Raw genomic sequence first — 23,981 nt, 5'->3', positions numbered from 1 at the left:
ATGGCCATCTTTATTTGGATTGCAAGTTTTGATAATATTCTAGAATTTGATGGACAGGAGTAAGATTAAACAATTGACTTCGCTCCTGTTCATCAAATTCTGAAATATTCTCTGAAAGTTCACCACTTAATCATAAATAGTTATACTTCAGTTAGATCAACTATATCATATAATATTTCTTTTCAACTAGCCCTTAGATTACAGAAATGAAAAAACTTAGTCATCAAGATTATGTTATGTCATTGAATGTATTGAGCCCTTGTAGTACATATGAAGTTTACAAATGTATGATCTTGCTTGCACTGAATGTTCCATATGATATCAGTAATTCCTTTATGTCAATCTCAAAACGGTAAGTAATAATTAAAAAAGATACGAAAGCATTCCTGGACTTCTTCATTATCCATGATTGCATGATATAATCACTGTTGAATTGTTGTTGTTGTACAACGAGCTTGAATTTAGAACTCTCTTCTAGTAATAAATGAAGAAGCTTAATTTTAGAGATTATAAGTAGATGAGTTAGCACTAGGATCTTCTCTGGCTTTAACAATGGCTACAAAGTATCTACAAGCTCTGTGGATACCGGCATCGGTTTTCCTTCTAAGAATGACTTGAAGAGTATGAAGGCCTTTCTAGGTTCATGCCGTGGAACCTCGTGACCTGCTCCTCTGATTGTTACAAATGTCAGCCTTTCGTATACTTGAGTCCATCCTCCCACCTGACAATCATAGGCAACTATGAACATTCATACTTATACTAGCACATGTTCTGTTGAAAATTCGGGACTCATCTCTGCAACCATTGCACATTGGCAATTTTGTTTCTCTATCCTATGAGAAATAGAACAAAGGTAGGCATCATAACAAATGTATTGAAATTTGATCTACAGCCACCGATGGCATTTTCATGCTTTTATAAACAAGAGAAAGATGACTCGCCTGCTCATTGTCATACCAAGGATGCCAGTGAGTAACCGTGGGAAGTTTAAGAGCATTTATAGAATTTCTGGTCGATGTTACTGGAATCACAGCATCTGTATCTCCACTGCATGTCAACAAACATCAATATCAGTTTTTCTACAGAGGACTTCTGATAAAAGACAAAAGCAAAAGACCAACAAGAAATATTGTATCTGTTTCCTATGCGATGTTCTGATTAAAGAAATGACATGCGTGGTGAGTTGTGACCTGAACATCCAAATGCGTAGTCCAGCTCTTATGAGCTCTCGGTAAATTGACAGCATAGATCTGGGAGAGTCTCCCCAGTGATCACCAACTGCTTCACTGTAGATAGGAATGCAAACAGCCAAATTAGTGAATGAACGTTGTTTTACAGATAATGGAAAAGCAGCAGCACAAGGTCGAAAACATGTTACCATTTTAATAATAAGACCACAAACCTGCAAGTCGTCCACCTATAAGGAATTCCTGTAACATTGGCGTGAAGAGCCTTTTGTACCTCAGGTAGATTGAAGTAAATCTCGGAATATCTTTGAGTGCAAGGATCATACTCCCCAAACAAATGCCTCCATGGCTGCCAACAAATGACTGTGAGAGAGAGTATTTGACCTTCTAGTAGTTGTGGGTGTTTGTCAACCAGAGATTACGAGTTAAAATACAACTCACTTTAAATCACAATGCAACAAATTGTGTGTTGGGGTAGTTTGGTTAAATTTGATTTGGTTATAGAATCAATTTACCATTAGCGGTTTTTGGGCTCCCCATTTTAATAACCCATATTTTTTGCTCATGGTATTCTTATGTAATATAACTTATTTAAAGGCATAAAGACTCCATTTTAATAGGCCTAAGTTGAGCAGAGGGTTCAATTGGCTGGGCCGGGATGTTGGCCAGCTTGGCTGCTTTTAAGTGAAGGCATGGTTGGTTTTAAGCCATTAGAGAATAATAGATCTATTGTTGGCTGGTTTTTCACCACCATGTGCCCAAAATCACCATTGTGAACCTAATAACTTTGACTCGTTCACCAAGTTTACCCTAACATTGTGGACCTCAATGCCAGGGGAAAAGAAAAGATGTTTAATTTGAAGAATCAAGGCATCAATCATTGAGTCCAATCTTATTTTTACCGTGTCAAATGAGAAAAATACTAACAAATGGTCAAATGGTAAAAATACAGGGTTGGACTTTCCGCATGCCCGTAAGCTAATCTGCTAGAACATAAAATGCTGAACATATCTAATATACTTACTTTCCCTTTTCTTTGTTCTTTTCCATATGTTCCATTATCGTTTGAGCAAGGAGGGGTATAGATGCTATATGGATCGATTTTCCCCATTTCCGCATTAGCATAATCTAATGCCATATCACATAAAGCTGACGGATGCAAAAGAGATGAAAAATCACACAGAATATTGAGCAGTCGGTAGGTGTTGTCAGATATCAAACCATGAGACCACAGATATTCAAAAATCCCTACAGAATCATGGAAATCATCTGTGACTGCATTGCCCACCTGCAAGAACCATGTTTTTCCCTTTGTTAATAGCAAGATAAGAATATAACAAACCCTTTTCCTCTTCTTTGACCCTACTTAAGACCAAATGAATTATGGTTTTCCATTTCGAGAGTCCTCCATTTTATTTTGACACTAACATGGACATTTTATCCATAATAACAACAGAGGATCTTACCATATATCCCTTCAGATTAATGACTGGATTTGCAAGGCTCTTGTTGCGTTTATAGATGACTTGAGCTAACTGAGGAACATAATGCCCTGGAAGAAAGCCATATTGAAAAGAACCAATTCAAGTTAATTTAGCTCTGTGTTATGACATAGATCCACAATTATGCTGGTGACAAGGAAAATCCCTCTAAACTCTAAACTCAAGATCATGATACCTTTCAGATGAGGAAAAGTTTGATATCCTTAAGTCAATAGTTTCTTTATCAAAAACTGAAGACCTAGTAACTGATAAAACTTGCAACATTTGAAGTCAAAGTCCATTGTATTAGTAGGCAGGCAGAACCTCAATATATAGTGTAACTATTTCCATCCAGCACTATCGAGCAGGATATCTTGGCTAAGACTTTGATGCAAGATAATACCCTCCATTCTTAGTGAATAAATGTGCTATTTTGTGAAAAGTTGAAAATCATTATTAAACACTTGACTTTTATCAAGTAGATATTGATAAGAAGTTAATATTAGAAAATCTAGTTTCCACTTAGAGACAAAAATCTTTGCTTCAATGCACTAGTAGATTGATATAGAGCAGAGTTATTTACCTGGTGGCTTGGACTTTTCGTTGCAGCAAACATAGACAAAGTGGGAGAGAGAAACTAATAAAGAGGAATATTGTAAATGTTGTTTGTGTGCATCGTGGACAATTTTTTTGAAGCTTGCATTAAGTGGTATCGATGATCATGTCTTGGACTTGAGAGACTTTCTTATGGCTTGGAGAGAAGAAATTTGAATTTTTACAAGGAATTTCTCCACGGTGCAACAAGATGCCACTGAAGATTACAAAACGGAAGTTGTCTGGGCCCATCAGAAACTGGAGGAAGTACTACAACTAGTAAAGGAAGAACTTCATCCATCTTAAATCCATCATCTAGAGGAATTGGGAATATGTTAAAACATAGGAAGGATGTACACAGATATGATGGTAACCTTGAGGCTGAAACTAAGGCCCTACATAGCAAAACTTAAGCTGTAGAGAAGTTATCTAATATTTCTGATTTCATTAATCAAGTGAATATGCAGTTTCTTATCATAAAGTTTGAAGTCAAAGCAGTCATGTGATGGAAGAGTTACAATACAGTATGAAGAGAATAAGGCATTAATCATCCTACAACAGAGGGATCTTTTCTAAAGGTAATGAAGGAGGAACATTGGCCTCAAGACGATGAGCAACCTTTGTTCAAAGAATTTAAAACCATAAGAAAGATGCCAAATAGTAGTTTACACTGGAGCGAAATTATCCAAGGGACTTCATATATTAGCTAGCAATTTGCAAACAGTTTTGAGATCCCCTATCCAGACAGAAAATAAGATGAGGTTTATGACCTATCACATATGGAGGAAGTTCTTAAGATGGAACAAAAAACTGAACTTCCAAAGTGTTATAAGATAAGAGACAACTGAAACAAGTAAAAGGATGAGTTTGCTTCAACTTCAACCGAAGTTAGGAGGGAAGGAATTTAAACAAGTTCACCAAACTAATTATGAAGAAAAAATGAATGGTTATTGTTACCGCTCAAAGTAGCAGGGGATCCCTAAAGGGACAATGCTAGACCAGGGGCAACAAATGGAGACTTAGCCCACTGTCACTTCAGCTAAGGCTCCCTACTCTTTACGGACTTTCACCAATGGGAGGAGACCCGGTATATTATGGAGTCACCAATGAAGGATAAATCAATAAGTGGATGTGGAGTGACCCAAATAATTCCTCTCCAGAAGAGTTTTAAGGATAGAGCTCACTTGCTTTCTAAGCAAGGTACAATGTCTTCTAGGAGAGGAATGGGAGGATTTGAGAGTTAGGTTTAGGGGGTATGACTTGCAAAAGAGTTTCCAAATCCCTAAAATCCTTATTGAAATTGGTATCCTGGATGATTCTTGAAGAATTGTCTTTTCAAAGGAACGGGACCACACGGGACCAAGTGGACCCAGCCTAGGTTAGGAGGTAAGAGTTTAGCAACCAATGATGTTCTTAACCCAGACAAGGAGGGGGAAAGGATCAAAAAAAGGATTTTCCCTTAAAGGTGTTGATTTGATCCTATGAGGCACTAGCCTTAGGGATACCAGGGCAAAGTTTGATCTCGGAGCTAGGGCTTGACTTTTCTCACAACTCCACCATCGGAATCACTTCAAAATTGGAAGAGGCCTTGAGGAGACATCAGCGCAGGGGAGGCTAGAAGATTGAACTTTTTGGAGAGCTATTTTTAGGGGAAAATGATGCCCTAGGTGACCCAACCTGGCTAGACCTAGGAAAATGTGTAAAAGGATTGATTTTCGCTGACTAACTCTTAGTAGATCAGTGCCTTAGTCTTGGGAGAATGGATTCTGTGATAAATATGAATGAGGACCTTTGGTTCTTAGTCAAGGAGGCCTCAAGACCAGTTCGCTAGCCCTTTAGGTCAAAGAGAAGCAATTTCACAGCTTTTATACTTCAATGTGCAAAAGGTGATGGCTTATCAAGGTGAATTCATTGATAGAATTAGCCCTAGGATATTTCATTCAAATTACATGGCCCATACATTGAGAGATGCTATATAGAGACAAAATTCCACAATTTAGGTACTAAATGCATGCAGCAATTAACCCTAAAAATAGCGAAAATCCCAGTACAATGTATATGACAAAGTAAAAAAAGAATAGCATTAAAATCATGTACTTACATGTAATAGAGTATATCCAACCATCCACAATTTGACAATAGAGAAGCTCCAAGATAACATAAACCAAATCCACACATCAAAATTCATACACAAAGCTCCAATTCATCCTCTAAGAAAAAGTGTGAAATTCTCAAGAGAGAGAAGAGATCCAATCCAAAGTGATGATGAGCAAATGAACTCATCTCACTTGTATTTATACACTAATGAAGAGTTCGAATTAGTCTTGTTGGCCTACATAAGCCCCAAAAATAAAATAATGTGCTAATAATCTAACTCTTGGTGACAAGCCCACCAAACTAGTTCACAAATGAAAGAATAAGCCTCTTAAGAGGTCAGATGATAAATAATACATGTCGTAGGGTCCTCCAAGAGGCCTGATGAGGTCCATAAGTGCCATAGTGAAGAATAGGACCCTCAAAAGTGATGGACAAGGGGTTGACCCCTTGTTTTCAAAATAATAAACCTGTGGTGCTCCTAGTAGGTGGGGGGCACAATAATAAACCCATGGGTCTCCAATGAGTCGAAGATGTGTGTAGATCATCTGCAAGGGCTCTGATGATGGTGTAGGTGATGCCACATCATCCTACAAGTCCTGGGTCAATTTCCAAGTGTATGGTACATCTGTGGGGCTGGTTGGGCAAAGGTGAACCGGGTGTATCTTCCTCATCCAATAGGTGAATCTCGAGCAATTTCTGAACATCCTCAAGGATCCATGGAGTAATTTCTACTGCTGTGGAGGCCCATGGCTCTCAACGCACACCTTAAATGTCCCAACATAGCCCTCTAAAGGATTAGGACCCCGTATAGGGAGACCAAACCCAAGATGGAACCATTTGCAATCCTACATAAGATCCAATGTGTCCCCTAGCCTTCCAATACAACTAGTCATTAGAGAAATCGAGTAAATGAGTTTACCAACCATGGACCATATGTGGGGACTTCATAATGGCCTGCCCTTCCATAATGGGCTTCGGGATGTGCCAATGTCTCCTAAACTCCAAATGGGGTTAACCAAGTATCCTATTAGGTGGTTTCTACTTCTAAAGGGGATAATATGTTCAAGGTACATCCTTCAAAAAGTGGTGGCATGTGACAAATAGGTGAATGAAGTAGGGGATGAGAAGGGGCAGCCCTGGGCCACATGCTGGGGTGCAAAGGTAGCTAATAAAAGGGAAGCCCACATTTGGGTTTATAATGTATAGGAGAGAGAAATCGTGGTACATGAGGTGCCCCGACCTTGATTTTTCCACCCTTCTTATATGCCTTTTGCCTTTTTATGATTTTTCTTAAATTAACTGCTTGGGGCTCAAGCAGTAAGAGCATGATGCATAAGATATAGCAGTGAATACCCCCTTTTAAGGTAGGCCAATTCATCGCCCACTATGGGTTGGGACAATCATGGGTTCTTATATGATGAAGGAGGCTCATAGGACCTGTAGGAACTAGGGTGATGGCCATGATGATGGAGTAGAGCTCATGTATTGGCTTTTTCCCACGTGCTAGATGTGTTTGTCCCGGACATCTTTTGCATTTTGTGGTACATTTTCCTGTTGACTGTGGCCAAATATGCTTTTATCTTTCTTTTTAGTTGCATCAACTCCCAAGACATCATTCCAAGCCTGACCCAAGGTGTGGGCAAGGGGAAGGGGTGAGCTAACCCTATGTGGATCCAGTGAAGGAATGTAGACCCAAGTGGGAGAAATGATGAATGGGATAATAATGAGTGGAAAGGGGGTAATATATGTGGATAAGGGAGCGGGACCACGCAACCAAAATTAGGGTTTCCCGTGAAATACCATCCCTAAAGCCAAATGCTCAGTAAAAGAGATCCCACAGGACTAGAATCCAAGGTTAATATTCCAAAAGGGGTCTAGGGGACAAGAGCAAAGACCTATCCCATTCTTTTCGCCAAATCCCCCAATTAATCCATGCCCAGAAGTGTCCATGATAAGCAAACTGCAATACTCAATTACCAAATGGCAAGGCTTACCTTTAGGTTCGAGAGGCCCACCTTCAAACATACAATCATGGCAGATGGGTGAGGGACCACATGGCTGGCTCAGGTGGCAGAGAAATGGCACAAGGAGCTAGCTGGTGGCTGCAAGGGGCTATTGGCTGCTGGCTGAGGAACATCTTGGAGAAAAAAAAATCTCCTAGGGATATCACCCACAAAATGGTGGGTAACAGTTATCATAACTAGAAACATCAAAAGAAGAATGGTTGAATATGACAAGAGGGAGTTCCAATCAGTAGTCGTGAATGTAGAGTTGATGATGGTCATAAATTTGTTATCAAAACTAGAAACATCAGAAGAGAAATAGTTGAACATGACAGGATGTAGTTCCAATCAGAAGTCATGAATGTGGAGTTGATGATGGTCATAAATGTGTTGTGTACCTAGATAATTTAAGGACCAATAGAAGACTAGAGGGAGCAAGAGAAAATACTTACTAGTGGGACATGAGGAATAAAACCAAACAAAAGGAAGAGGATTCTCCACCTATATATGTAGAAATTTTGATATATTGATCAGTCTATTGCATTGAAAAAGAGAAGGAACCAGAACCACAGTTGTCAAAGAGCACCTTTCATACAAATTGCAATGTAGAAAATTTGATGTATTAGATTAGTCTATTGCATTGAAGAAGGGAAGGAACTAGAACCACAACTGCAAAAAATATGCCTCTCATATCAACTGCAATGTACAAGATAAAGTGTGTGACTTTGTCATGTAATTCATTTCCAATGAATATTTTGGAAGATTCTATGCAATTTTTTGTTTAAATATGTTGAAGAAGTTGTTACCGCTCAAACTAGAAGGGGTCCTAAAAGGGGATCCTTGAAGGGCTACTACTAGGCTAAGGGCAAAAAATGGAGCAATAGCCCACTGTCACCTCAGCTAAGGCTCCCTACTCTTTATGGACTTTTACCGATGGGAGGAGACCCATTATGATGAGGATCACTAAATGGATAGACCAATGATAGGGTGAGGGGTGATCCTAGAAGCCTATTCACAAGAGAGGCTCAAATATGTGGCTTGCTTTCTTTGGAGGCAAGGTTTAAAGCTCTCAAGGAAGGGCTCAAAGGGAATTTCAAGGTTTAGGTTTAGGGTATGTATCTTATAATGGAGGTTCCTAGGCCTTGAAATTCTTGTGAAAGCTTGGATTCCTAGTGATCCTTGAAGAATTACCCTTAATAGTGTATGGGACCACACGGGACCAAAACTTTTTGATGGGTGGTTTGCAAGATAAATGATGCCCTAGAAGACCTAATGGGATAGGCTTAGAAAAGGAGAGGGAGTTGGATGAGAAAGGTTTAAGATGATCACCTTTGAGTGGACCGGTGCCTAATCCTTTGGGGAGAAATGGAGTCAGGTAGAATTACGACTATGGACCTTCGAATTTTCTAGGTCAAGGAGGCCTCAAAGATAACTTTGCTTGGCACTAGGGCAACAACAAAGCAGTCTCAAAGACTTTATACTTCGTTTTGCAAGATAAATGGCTTATCAAGATGAATTTCAATAATGAAACATCCCTAGGGACATTCATTCATTATATATGGCCCATACATGAAGCATTCACTATTCAGAAATAAAATTTCCACAACTTCGCACAAGAGATGCAACAAATAAGCCCAAGTATAGCGAAATCCTAGCAACAATGTATGTGACAAAATTAGAAAGAAAGAATAACATTAAAACGTACTTACATGTATAAGAATATATCCAACCATCCAAAAACTTGCCATCAAGAAGCTCCAAGACATATGAAAATTATCCAAACATCAAAATTCATTCCATTCTCCAAAAATTTGTCCACAAAGAAGGAAGAGCGAAAATCTCTAAAGAGATACAAGTCTAAACCAAGTGATCATTACTTCTATCCATACACTTCTAATGAGTTTGATTTAGCTAATTGGGCCTACATTAGCCCCTAAAATAAAATAATGTGCAAAACAACTAACTTTTAGTGACAAGCCCACCAAACTAGCTCATAAACAAAAGAATAAGCCTCTCAAGAGGTCGAATGATCAATAATACATGTCGTTGGGCCTATGAAGAAGCCTGATGAAGTCCATAAGTGCCACAATGATGAATAAGACTTCCAAAAGTAGTGGACAAAGGATTGGCCCCTTGTTCTCCAAACAATAAACTTGTGGTGCTCTGAATGGGTGTGAGGGCACACAAGTAACCTCATGGGCCTCCAAGTAGGTTGAAGATTCCTGTAGACCATCTATAAGGGCTCAGATGATGGTGTATGTGATGCCACATCATCATACAAGTCCTAGGTCATTTTCCAAGTGTATGGTACAACCTAAGTCACTAGGTTCATGTTTGTGTTCGAGTTCGGTGACCTTGAAATTCGAATAAAGTTCAGCACCTAAAATTTTGCTGATAAAGTTTGACATAAAATTTGACATAGAAATTTGAAAGTCAAATTCAAAGTCCATAATGCAGATTGCAAACACATAAGATTATTGCTCAAACATTTAAATCGTTTCCACATAATTTTATAAACCATGAAAGCGAGTGCCAATAAAGAACCAACTTCCATACATGTAACATAGTAAACAAGGTGAGAAACTCATCATAAACATTCGCACCCATATCAAATTCAACAAAACCATGGGAACAATCTGATAAAAAAGTATTCAAAATATATAAACTAGAAAGTTTAAAGTAGCTTGCCAGTTTTAAAAAATTGTTCATGCAAAAAGTAAACTAGAAATCTAAAACAAGAACACAAATTTTATTCTTGATGTTCATGTGGCCCACTTGTTATATCAAAAAGTTCTATATCATCAAGAGTAGTAGGAGCTGTGAATCTGCTAGATGCTTCAGCATCAGATTCATCACTCAATTCCCTGTCAATGTCACTATCAATGTACAAATCAGCTTCATCCATTGATGCATTTGGAATAGGATCAGTCCACGGAGTAGAGGAATTGGATGACTCTTTAGCCACATTTTTCAAAGCCAACTGCAAATTACTACGAACATAAACAAGATCTTCTAATCTTCCAGATAACAATCTATTTCTTTTCTTGCAATGAATGTGGTCAAAGGAACTCCAATTCCCTTCACACGCTGATGCACTTGATCCCTGGCTTAAGATACGAATTGCAAAATTTTGCAATTTTGGTGCCCCTGAACCATAAAATTCCCACCATACTGTTGGATCACTTCTTCTCCTATCATACTTTGTTGATTGTGTACCAAATAACCCTTCTTCTAACCTGTATGCCCTCAACTGACTTCTAACCAAACCTGCAATTTCTGGATCTGGCTTTAGCTTCTCAATAGCCTGGATAAGTCCATTCATGAATGGTTAGCAACGCACAAGGCAACAACACTTAACAAAGCGACAACATCAACAGCTGCAGACCTGCACAAGACAAAGGCAAGAGGAAGATTGTCGACAGCGCAAAGGTGGAGCAAAGATACAAGTTCAAGGAAGATCCACTTGTCGAAAGAGCAGCTTTGGAGGTTGAAGCAAAGAGGCGACGACGCAACAGAAGGATAGCACAAAGATAGAGAGAGAAGCAGAGACTAGAGGGGGCAGAGAAGAAGTTGCAAGAGGTTGAGAAACAACTAAGGGAAGAACGAGAGTTGTGCAGAATGGAGAAGGAAGCACAACAGGAACACGAATAGCAGGAAGCGCAGTGTTCACACATTGAGGAAATTGCACAAATACAGGTTAATGAATCAGAACAGCTGGCAGATAGCAAACAGGGTGAGCAATTGCAGGAGCAGGACTTTGCTCAGGAGATTGAACAGATATTGGAACAAATGGAAACAGATGTGGTTCAACAGGAGCAGGATCAGGATATAGACCTCATGCCCAAGGAACCAGAGGTCACTCCACAAGTTTCACCAGATCTGGGAGCAGAGCAAGTTCCAAGTGATCAAGGAGATACTTAAATCCTTGAGGACAATCTGGAAGCAGATGTGCACAACATATCCTTTGATGAGTCACAACACAGGGTTGTGTAATCGTGTAGAGTGCCCACTCCAAATATCCATGCTTCTCCTGCACATTTTCATGAATGAGTGATCATGTTTGATGTGCATAGATATCCAGCTGCATTGGCCGATGCTACAAAGGCATATGTCAAAGCCACCAACTCAAGTGTGAGATTCTTGATAGTTGAGAATGAGTGCATGGCTAAGGAATTGCAAGCGACCAAGTAGAGAGAAGAGCAAGCTACAACATCTGCCAAAGCAGAGTGGAAGAAAGTGATACTTGATGAAGTATCGTCTCTCAAGACAGTCATGCGGAAGTTGTACTTCAGGTTCGTCACCATGCATAAGTCAATTGTCCATCTTAATGGTTGGCAGCAGCGTTGTGCTAGGAGAGCACGCATCTTGACAGACATACACACTATTGTCGATCACATGCAGATATGGACAATGAGGTACAAGGGAGCCCTGTTGTACTTGCCAAAGATGATGAAGCCAAAGTCAGTGGAGTTGAAAGCACGCATCCGAAGTCAGATCCGGAACTATGAGGAACTCCTTTTGCTTTCCATCTTGTGATGTCTTTCAGCTCGTGTGTTCCCTTTCAGGCTGCGTACTATTAGAGGCTTCTAAGGGACATACTCCTCTTCCCTTTCGTGTGTTAGAGCCTCTTCATGCATCTCCCTTGACTTGTTGCAAGGCCACACCCTTGCTTCCAACAAAGACATCTTGCTTACCTCTACGCGTGATCGTAGTCAAGGAAATACCGTACTACCCACTGCTGGGACTCCTACTCCAAAAAGTCTGAGGTCTAGTTGGGATTTCTTACAAGGGAGATCCCCTGACATGTTGGTGGGTTCAACACCGTCAACAGTTAGGTATGGTGCTCAGAGGGATATAGATTTCAAAAGTTTGCTAGTAGGGGAGAAGAAAGATCCATTGGGCATGGAGTCATGTTAAGTTGATGATTTTCTAGTGAGAAGATGAAGAGATGAGGGATCTTTCTACAGGGGCAAGGTAGGCAACTCTTCTGGTGTTTTTGTTTAAATTCGTTGTAGAAGGGTGAGCAGAAGAATGATGAAAAATGACATATAAAGCATCTAACTGGAAGGATGAATTTTAAATGTCATTAAAGAGGAAAAACATTGATTTTTTAGCAAACTATAACAGAGCACTTTGACAATGTATTCTGAGATAAATCCTTGCTTGGATAAACAAGAATACATACATTCAAAGCATGATAATAACAAAGAAAAAACTTACAATACAAAGAAGCACATCACCATTAGTAGCTAACACAGGAATCCTTGTAAATCAGACCTTTGTCTTTTCATTCACTAGAAAAATATATCAGAAAAATGCAACACACAGTGTCTTTTCTTCTAAAACCTGACCAACCCTTGCTTCATCAAGATTACATCAAAAATAGATCAAAGAGGATCAGTTCCCACCTCTAGGAACCAAATTCCCTAAAAGGAGTTATGTTTCTACCTAATGCAGCGAATATAGAACTGCTTTTCTAAAAACTAGGAATTGTTTGACCAAGGCCTTTTCAAGCAAATTTACATTAAATACAAAGTCTAAATTGAGTTTCAAGGTCCTTAAACGCCTCAAAACATTAACCATGACCATAAAAAAAATTACATAACTTTTAGACATGAACTCTACAGTCAAAAGGCTTACTGTGTGGAAACATAGCACAAAAGCGCAACAAATTGATGGTTCATATAGCTCTGGTCACTTTCTAAACTGCTCAATGACTGATGCACGTGTGAAATAGCCTAGACATCATCAAATTCCCCTTGAGAAACCTCATTTCATTCTACAGAGCTTCCATTTCTCAAAACTCCACCTACAGTAAAAGCGCAGCCCCTGAGTGCAACAACTAAAATTTTTCGAATATCTCCTAAACAGTGAACCAAATTGAGCTGATTTTTTGCCAGCGAGCTAATATCATTATAATGCTTCTCCACAAAAAATTGAGCTAAAGCTAAGTCACGAATTTCGAGAAAATCCAAAAATGGTTGTAGATGACAGTGGCTCATTTCTCAAAAACCATGAAGCATTTTGACTTAAAATTAAATGAGTTTACGCATCTCATCCCCATGCATCTCCTGTACAAATTTTATGGCAAACGGGTACAGTGTTTAAGAGATATGGTGAAAATACGTTTGCAGCGTTAGCGCATCGCATGAGGGAAAGGGCTTCTTGATACTCTAAGGCAGCAACAACAAGGTTTGTGAAACTCCAGACCATTTATAAGGAATTGTCAAACTCCAAGATATAGGTTGCAAGCAAAGTTTAAACGTTTTACACAAGCCAAAAGAGAAAACGCAGTGGTTGTCTCTAAGCGCAACGCCTCCCCTATAGACTTTGCGTAGCGAACCCCAAGCGATGTCTAGCAAGCTTTCGATGGAAGAATGAATGGCTCTCTGGTATTTTTGGATGTTAAACAAGCCTTTGAACTCCCAAGGTGACAAAACCCGACTTTCAAGGGCAATGATTGTGATTTTGAACCTTAATCATGAAAGCGCAACAACTGTCAGAAGTGCAACACATGTCTCGTAACCGTTGTACTAGTGATGATGTCATGGCACAATATAATTTGACACCCTAACTGACCATACTGACCCTACAAATCTGTGCCAATGATGAGAAGACAAGACACACTATGACCTCACTCATGATTTTTTATGACATAACCCTAGACTCACTTAACTCAACCTTTAGGCAATCATAAACTATCTTTACATCAATCTTTCACACACTGACATAATTACATCAAAAATAAAATCTTTCATTCTTTACTAAGACCAATAGCTTGATCTCTAAGAGATCATAGCCCAACCTTTACACATTTGCCAAAATAAATTTAAAAGACAAAACTTGTTTTTTGACTACTATAATATAGGACACTAAGATAACACAGGAATCAGCTCGACGAGAAGAGTCTAATGATAATGATATTGAGATCAATTCCACTGCTCTTCATCTTCAAAAACCACGAAGAATGTGGGGCTACTAGGGTTTCCATCCATCCGTCGATTGGAGCTTCCAACTGATTCAATCCAGACAAATATTAAGAGTGTTCATTAATGGATGTTGACATCAATGACAACTCCATTCAACAGAGACTTCCTTTTGCCTTCAAGTCGGCCTTAAGCTCTATCCTGCGTTTAGACTACTCGTGGCAGTGTTTCAACTTTTTAATGGCATCATTTAATGTCTAAGGCTTATGGATATCAATTCGATCTCTAAAGGATAGAGGCAACCTACTAATGAACCTTTGAACTTTTTCCTTCTCATCTTTAAGATATGGCACATATCTCAGCAATTCTAGAAACTTAGTGGTGTACTCTTCATCCTACATTGGTCCCATTCTGAGCTCATAAAATTCTTTTGCCTTGTTGTCATAATAGTTGTTTGATAAATATTTTTCTCTAAAGAGCCTTTCAAATTCATTCCAATTCAAGCCCTCTTCAGTTATGCCCTTGACATTCTTCAAATCTTCCCACCATATGTTTGTTTTTCCCTTCAAACTATAGGTGGCTACCTTTGCTTTCATGTTCTCAGAATAGTTATGGATTCTAAAGAACTTCTTCATTCCAAGCAGCCAAGCTTCTGCATCTTCAGATTTCTTCATCTCTCCATCAAATGTGGGTGGTTTGGCATTCTTAAATTCCTCTAGCATATAATCCCTTTCTCTCCCTCTCTGATGGTTATGATGCCTGCTTATAGTAGAACTAGAATGTCTACCAGAGTGATGCCCATAAGTGCTAGATCTTCTCTCTGGGATACTCAATGGTGCATTCCCTCTCATAGTGTCTTCACTTTCCCATCTGTGCCTTTTCCTAGGCCTGTTACCATCTTCCCCATTTGTTCTCTCTTCTTGCTCTAAGGGACTCTTCCTGTCCCTACGACTAGCTCCCAACTCGTGTTGTCTTTGCCTGTCAAAGTCAACGTAGGTCAAACCTGGTCTAATTATGGTCAATATCTTAAAATTTCAGGCCTGCAGTAGCACAGAAAATTTCAGCCTATTCACAAAATTATATCCTCACACATGTGAGTCGTTAGCATTAGAAATCTGGTCAATAAAAAGGGATATTATTCTCGTCTTTAGCTTGACTTTCTCTTTCCTTTCACTCGTCCTTCTCTTCTTCTTTGCTAAGTTCATATATGCTACTTGTTTGTGTGATTGGATAATCTCTCAATGATCCAGGTGGATATTGGTGACCATCCACCTATTCCACTTGGGCCCACAACATTGTTTTTTTCAGAATATTCCTTTTAGTTTCCTTAATTGTAGCACAATTTACTATTTTTGGCAATTTTTCGGGTCCTAAACTCCCGGAGCCGTTTCGAGGGCCTAAATGACATTTTTTTGGGAAAATGGAGGGACCGGAAAAGTGTAAGACTAATTTATTGGTCTTTTTTCGGCCTCCTTTTGGAGACCTTCAAAACGAGGTATTATGACAGCCAAAGGGAGATCATATGCCTAACTTACGACCCCAGGAAGTTGACGTTCCAACTAACCCCAACGGGGCCTACAAGCTTTTGGTGCTTCATCTCCTAGGGTTAGGTTTTTGGATTTTTGGGGTTTCCCATTTTTTCTTAATGATAAAAAGGCCTCTGAGCCTCATTGTAACACAGTTCATAAGGCATGTAGCCACCACGTCTCTTCTCAGAGATAAACTACCATCGCCTGAGCTAATTCATTTCCATTATGCATGTAAACATTTTCAGTACTTTGTTATTAATGAATTGAAGTTTTGTCTTCATTGCATGTTTCTGTTTATATTTGTATTTCATTTTGTTCCTGCATAATTTCGGATCACTCAAGTGAGTCGAACTGCCTCTTATATATAGTTGTCTAGGAGGGTCGAATAGGTGTCACTTTGGAGGGCTAGGTTGACTTGTTCCAAGGAGGGCCGACTTGACATTTTTTGGACTAATGACTCAACATAAAAATCATTTTTTTTTCTTTTTCTTACAATTGTCCAAATGGGACATGACTCAAATACATTTTCTTTTGACTCAATAAATTCTTTTTGACTCTCTGAGCATGGGAACATGCTTTGACCAAAATAAAATAATATAATAAATACATCAATAATAAATTTATATTACATTATGAAGACCGACTCTAGTTACAACTTCAACACTTCTTAGGAACTAGCACAATTGGCAATCCACAACATGACACACTAGGCTTAATGGCTCCCTAATCCAAAGGCTCTTGAATTTTCTTCCTTCTTCACTCTTTGGCAAAGAAGCTTGATACAAAACTAAGTTTGGTAACATTGAGTCCAGTAGTATTTGAATCTCATGTTCAATTGGTCTCTTAAGAGGTAAACATTTCAATTCCAAGTTACCTTCTTGATACATGAACAAGAGGGTGTCAATATGTTTCTTAAAAATTTGCTTTGATGGTTGCTAGATTTGGGCTTCATGAGTAACAACAAAAATTGCTTACTGGTCTAGTTATCAAATAAAAAGAGATCCTCTCCCTGCATTTACCAATTTTGACTAGGTACCATTTCAGTTACAACCACATTCTTTGAAATGGATGGAGCGGAAATGGATTAGTTGGTTGCTCAACACAAGTCCACCTCTTCGACTTACGATGCCTGGTACTTCATCTACCCTGATTGACTGCAATATTTTCAAGTTTGACTCCTGGGTGGTATTAGCTGAAGAAGGGTATCCATAGCTTACCACAATAGTAAATTTAGAGAAGCAAGGAAGAGCTATCGCACTTATAACCAGGAACTAGATGCAGTTATACAATAACTACAATACTAAAGGCATTATATGACGCCTGAAGAGTTCATTACATAATTGTTAAGTTCTGAACAACGTACAAATACAAAAGTTTGCAGAGCTTCACTATTGTAACCGAGTACATGGCACGAAGGCATTCATGATAACAATGACAAATGAGCTAGCTGGACTTGAGCCCCTTGAGGATGTTTATGAGAATGATCCAAACTTCACAGTAATTTATGTTGCCTACAAAGAAACAGCTATTGGGAGAGTAAAGTATCTGCTCAAACTATATGATGCATGAAGGTTTTATTTCACGGGAAGCAATTATGCTTTCCCAAAGGCAACGTGAGAGCAACACTCACAAATGACAAATAACATACGTGTTGATGATTTGGAGAATATTTTGTGAGGAATAAAACATAAAATCCTCAAAAACAAATTTGGGAGGAGCATTATTATGGACCAGCTATGGAGAAATAACTGATTTTGGAGAAGCATTATTGTGGACCAGCTATGGGTAAATAGCTGACTAAATATATTTGAAATTTTTGTATTTGTAATATTTGCCCAGAGAATAAACAGGGCCAGTCAATATCAACCCTTCCCTCCCACTGACAGACAGATCACAAGGCATAAACATGGGTTTCGTACTAGGGTTACTAAGCCCTCAAAGAGTCAATGACAATATACTTGTTAATCTATCTTCTATGATACTGCATTTCATAGCCTGCAACAAATATGGAATTGAATTTTGTATTGTAAAACTCTTTGTCAAAGATGGTATTTAACTCCTTAGGTTGCCTCTCCCTATCATCTCTAAAAGAGATACTAAATTCTTAAGCGAATTTTGGCAAATGATGTGGAGCCTGGACATGTCTCCAATTCAACATTGTTTATCAGTGTCAAATTGTTCAGTGAAAATAATTGATTAATAAGTTTGGGATTTTTTTTGCAATGTCTCGTCAAATATCAACCAAACAATGGGATTTGATACTTCCTTGGGCCTATACTCCACCATAGTTCTAGTGATGAAGGGAGGGTGATGAGTTTCCTGGACAATTGGAGAGACCCCAAATTTCAGGGGATGAACTAGGGAACAACATTAGGGAGTCCAGCATGTGCTCTGTTTTTTTTGCTTCCATGATTTGAGAGATCCGGGAAGGGTGGGATCTTTTAATGGGAAAAGGACGGCTTCACTAAAAAGATGCTTAAATTGAAGAACAGCTTTTGGTGACATCGCAATGGTTTTTTGGCTTTCGTGATTTGAGAGATCTGGGGAGGATGGTATCTTTTAATGGGAAAGGACGGCTTCACTAAAAAAATGCTTAAATTGGAGAGCAGCTTTTGGTGACAACACAATGTTTCTATTTGGCCGGGGCAAGTCCCTGTTATAGGTGAGGGATGGACAATCATATGTTTTTATTTGGCATGGGCAACTCTCTGTTATAGGCAAGGGATATAGAACCATTTATCAAGACTTGCCCATGTCAAATCCAACTAGATTTATCCCAAACTACATAGAATTATTACTCAACTGTTGAGTACATAGTGTATAATGTTTGCCTTATCATTGAGGGCATGCACATGGAACTCCTTGCCACCCATGAGAGATAACAGGGATGACCCCACTGTGTTCTTTGTTTCTTTGCTTTCAGGGATCTGGGAGGAGTGAGATGTTTTAGTCAGGTACGTGGGCTTCACTAAAAAGACGAACTGAAAATCGGAAGCATTTTTTGGTAAAGCCACAATGTCCCCAGTTGGCAAGGAAAAGCATAGGGGACGTGTCCTATGATACGAGGCATACTCGTGGAACCCCTATGCTAATGTCGGAGAGCATGTACAACGTCACCCTGTTTCGCTGTACCCAGTATACAAGTGCCCAGTGCCAACTTACAGGCTTGAGAAGAGTTCTGTTGGCTGTAGACTCCGGTGGATGGGTTCAATTGATTTCATTAGGCAGACAGAGAGAATCTGAACAAGCAATTAATTAATATATCATTGAGAGCTCTGTCACTTGTGTGTGTTTGAGTGCAATTTCGGATTTTGTTTCTGACCATAAAATGCTTAGAAGTTTTTAAAGTAGAGTTGTAGACCCCATACGGGTTTTAAACCCATGACTGAGTACTGAATACATGATCGAATTGAGACTTTATATGGTGTATTATTAAGGAATTTAACGTACCTCCATAGCTTTCTCCTGCAATGTAAAACTCTCTGTTTTTATATCCAGGGAATCTTTGCAACCAGTTGAGCAAGAATACGTATGAATCTTCAGCTGTAATTGCAAGGTTACAATTATTTTAACCCTTTTATTTTGAAAGTATTGATGTAAAATATAAGGAAAAATGTATTAGCATTGATGTAAAATATAAGGAAAAATGTATTAGCAGCACACATCATACCAGTTCGTCCATCTCCAGACTGGGATATATCTGAAGAAGTGTTAGTGTAAGAAAAACCAACACCGGCAGGGGCATCCAAGAACAGTATATTGGCCACTGCATGCATGCAAATAAAAAAGAATTCATGCCAAACCTGACTTGGCTTGTTAGTGAAGGTTTCTGGATATTACTGTTAGATTTAAACTTTCTAACATTTCTAATTGACGCTTCACTTCAGTCATAGTCACAGGAGAAGTAAATTCACTCCTAATGAAAAGAACAATACGGCCAATGTGAATTATATATTATCCACTTGTGGGTAAGTGTTACAATGAACACTCCTTGAGTCCAGCCTAACTTTCAGGCTAAGTCAGTGTCCTTTACTTAATCAGTATAAAAATGTACAGGGGATTCAGCTTCCAGTTTGATGAAATGGAAACTATTTCATTTATATGGAATTATTTCAATCCTAGGTTGGTGTTTAATATTTTGTCATGGTATAGTAGATTTTGGGAATATTTTGTTTGGTTTAATAGATTTTGGAAATATTTTGAAATTGATGGACTAGAAAGATTTTACTAAAAAAAATTGATTGAAATATTCAAGAAATAAATGAAATTATATGTCTAACATTTTTTATAGCTTTTGGAAATATTTTATTTGGTTTAGTAGATTTTAGAAATATTTTGAAATTTGATAGACTAAAAAAATTTACCCTAATAATAAATTGAAATATTCTACAAATTTGCAATGTAAATAAGAATACGCTAACTATGACCCAAAAAAAAATAACAACAAACAAACCTACCTTAATGCAATCTCCTTTTTATTCACTGGTAAATAAATGGGTCCAATTCAAAATGGAGAACAGATTTATTCCTTTAAAATGGATGTGATGGAATTTGTGGTAAATAAAGAAAATCCCAAGCTCATGGAAACTAAAAGACATACATTTATTCCACGAATAAGAATTCAGGTGCAGAGTTTTCCCATCAGAATTAATGTGAAAAGGGCCAAGCTCTTCTGATTCCCCATATGCCACAGATGAGCATCCTGGACCTACAATCGAATCAAATCAAAATAAACTTTTGACAGAGGACAACCATTGCAGAAACAGTTATTCATGTCAACCACCTGGTTTTTTATTAAAAAAAAATTGATAACAAGTAGTATAATAATGATAATAAGGAATGATGGTCATGGATACCTCCATTCAACCATAGGACTAGAGGCTTAGAAGAAGGGCTTTCTGTAGCTTCAACGAGCCAGTAAAAAAGAGCTCTACCGGCATTGTTGTCTACAGTTATATAGCCAGAATATTGAGCAAAGTGCACATTTGAAGGCTGACCAGGAAGGTGAGTGATTCTGTCATTGGCTTGATCATTTCTCCGATCAATTTCATTATTCTCGTTCCATGTAGCTGTGGTTTGCAACGTTACAAGCAGCAGAAGCACAACTGTCACATAAACTTCCACCAACATTGAATCTCTGCACGTCATATTTTGCTGTTTCTACTTCTGCCAACACTCCAACATCATTATCTAACACTAATTCTATACACCTGCGGCAAACCAACAGGTGTAATGTGAGATAAATGTGACTGAAGATAGTAAAGTGGAAGGAAGACCGATATGGATATGATAGCGGCCACAAATCATCATGAAGGGCATCAGGGATCGCCAAAACGTTGAAGTTGGATGGGCGTCACTCTGCAAAATTTGTCTGCTCATTCTTATTTAGATTAAAATAATATCAATTTTTCCTTGGTGGAGGCCTTAAAAACAAGAAAATGGTCCTATCTTCTGTGTGTTTAAATGTATTTCATCGAATTGTGTGAAGCAGATGTGGGCAACTTTTGCTTAAAAAACTATTGTTCCTGGGTATTGATTTTATTAAATGTTTTTCCTTGAATTGTGAAGCAGATGTGGGAAACTTTTGCTTAAAAAGCTGTTGCTTCTGGGTGTTGCTTTTTATTAAATGTTTTTCCTTGAAATGCGAAGGAGATGTGGGCAACTTTTGCTTAAAAAGTTGCTGCTTCTCGGTATTTTGCTCTTAATGAGAAGTTTTTCTTTTAAATTAAAGTGATGGATTATGAGTAAATTTAGTGGTTTGTTAATAAATAAATAAACGAATAAGATAGAAGGTAGATAGTTTTTATTAATTAATAAAGTGAATAAGTATTAAATTAAAAATAATGTTTTAAAGTGAATAAAATTCTATTGTTGATACTGCAAACATTTTCTAAAATTTGTTTACACTTCAATTTTGGAGCTTATTGTAGATTTTGCAATCGGTCGTTCTATAGTTATTTCTTGGTCAATGATGCTTTTGGGTTCTTGTTTTGGATTGGAAGTGTCAAAGTTACTTGCTCATACATGCTCGGTCCGCAACAAGTGCATGAGCACATTATTTTATGTAAGTTTGAACGAGCATAGCACTATCCATCAAAATTGTGCCTATGCGATGTTCAATCCATGTCAATAGTGAGTGCGCACTGACATCAACAGTTTCTCACTTCTAGTTGCGTTTGTACTTCTACTTCGACAAGTTTTGTAAAATGTCGCTTCCACGCACCTTTGTTTTCGCGAGTGTCGTTTTCATTTTTTTTGGTTGTCACTTTCGCTTGCTTTTACTCTAGTTAGTGTCGTTTTCATGTTATTTTTTCTCTCACATGTGTTACTTTCACTATTGTTCACATATCACAAGTGTTGTTTGCATTGTAGCAATTGTCATCTTTTCACATGTTAAGTGTCACACGATGTATAAAAGCTTGTTTTGGTGTTTTCAAGAGGTTATCTTTGTGCAAATGAGTTGATCTTACCATGTAGACATTCGTCGCACTCATTTCCAAAGTTTTAAGCATTGTCGCAAAGTGTATCGTTAGTGTCACACTTGACGTAAGTTGTCGCAAAGGTTGTTACACTAAGGGAATTATGTGTTCATGTGTTCTGGATGATCTATGATGAGTCGTCAAATGTCTAAGTGTGTGATAATAGTTAATTCCTATCACTGTTCACATTAGTTTCATTAATCCCACACTTACCCAAATTTCTGCAAATTCCCAACAACTTAGCGTCATCCGGCCTTCTTGAACTGCACATTGCGCAGCCCCAGCCCTCAAGTTGCAACCTTGCCTCTTGACATTGTGCAATATGTAGTTCCTGCCTCCCAAGACTGTGCACTACGCAATTTCAGTGCTCAAGCCCGAGCCTTGGCCTCCAAAATTATGCAATTCAACCCTCCAGCCTGGCCTCAACTATGCATTGTGCAATCTCTGAGATCAAGCGCAAACCCTAGGCTCTTGAACTGTGCAATTGCACAATCACCAAGCTTTATTTTCCTCCCAGAAATGCGCAGTTGGCTGAAATAGTACAAAATCCCTTCAACATGGCTCACTAACTCCCAAAATTGCACAATTTCTCTCTCCTACCTAGTCAGTACTGCGCATTGCGCAATCTCAAGACTCAAGACTCAGCCCTAAGCTCTTGAACTACACAATTGTGCAATCACTTGGGTTCCTCTGTCCTCCAGAAATGCACAATAAGTTGATCCAGTGCCCATCCCCTCAGCCTGTCACACTGAGTTTCAAGATTGCACAGTTTTCTTCCTCAGTCTAGCTTGAACTGCCCATTGTGCAGTCTCAAGGCTCAAGCTTCACCCTTGACTGCCTGAGTTGCGCAATTGCACAGTTGCTGAGCCTCTTTCCTAGCCTATCACCTGGTTTCGGCTCAGCCATTGTATCAATATCCATCATAGTAGACTAGGGGTTTATCAGATTGATGTCTTCTTGTCATGAGTGGATTGCAGATGCAGGTACTTTATCATGTTATGACAAGATGATGGAGAAGGAGATGGAGAAGGAGGACACGCTAAAGGGCACATATGGAGCTGAAGAGATAAGATTATCACTAGGCAAGAAGACAAAGGAACACTAGACTATAATAGAAGATAAAAGATCAGGATCACATGGAAGACTCCTCATCTTAAAGTCATAAGGAGGAGGAAGAAGAAGAACATGTACCATCTTTTCAAGAAGACATAAAGAAAACAATAGCAAAGAATGGCTTGACATTGCCATGTCATCATGTAATCCATGTCATCAGTGTCACGTCATATTGTGTCATGAGGCATCATGTGCCACATCATTTTGTGGAATATGTAATTCAATGTTGGAGAAATGTATTGTAAAGTGGGAGTCCAAAAGACATGTACAATATATGAAGAGTCATGTAAAGTTGAAAAATCATGGGAAATCAGATAGTCATGAGGGTAGTCAAAGACTCACAAGGAAGGTGAAGCATCACCTCCCCATGAGTTATATATACACCCTCATTGTATGAGCAAGGGACCTTTCACCTTGGCTCCTTCCGCAAGGCATTAAAGAGACAAGCTAGTTCTTTTGGGGACCAAGGAGTTGCTGCAACGTTCCACTATTGGAGCTAGTGATGTTCATTGTATACATGTGTCTTGGGACTTTTACGTAATATTAGAAGCCTCACAGCCAAAACATTCTTC

At 38.6% G+C, this 23,981-nt stretch overlaps 1 protein-coding gene across 1 annotated transcript; it reads right to left on the bottom strand.

Moving 5' to 3' along the window:
• Positions 1 to 556: 556 nt before the first annotated feature.
• LOC149179762 (serine carboxypeptidase-like 27) lies at positions 557 to 21,153 on the bottom strand. The gene is made up of 10 exons (XM_089418052.1): positions 20,674 to 21,153; positions 20,418 to 20,525; positions 19,488 to 19,583; positions 19,268 to 19,360; positions 2,654 to 2,739; positions 2,212 to 2,475; positions 1,403 to 1,536; positions 1,191 to 1,286; positions 942 to 1,047; positions 557 to 721 (listed from the first exon to the last, which is right to left on the bottom strand). Exons 1-10 carry the CDS (start codon positions 20,963 to 20,965, stop codon positions 557 to 559), a joined length of 1,440 nt encoding a protein of 479 aa, XP_089274178.1. The 5' UTR covers positions 20,966 to 21,153.
• Positions 21,154 to 23,981: the final 2,828 nt, after the last annotated feature.

This window comes from Pinus tabuliformis, chromosome 3_2, assembly GCF_031772625.1.
Source record: "Pinus tabuliformis cultivar Carrire ecotype Pingquan chromosome 3_2, CPIR1, whole genome shotgun sequence".
NCBI lineage: Eukaryota > Viridiplantae > Streptophyta > Pinopsida > Pinales > Pinaceae > Pinus > Pinus tabuliformis.
This window is presented reverse-complemented; position numbering and strand designations above follow the sequence as displayed.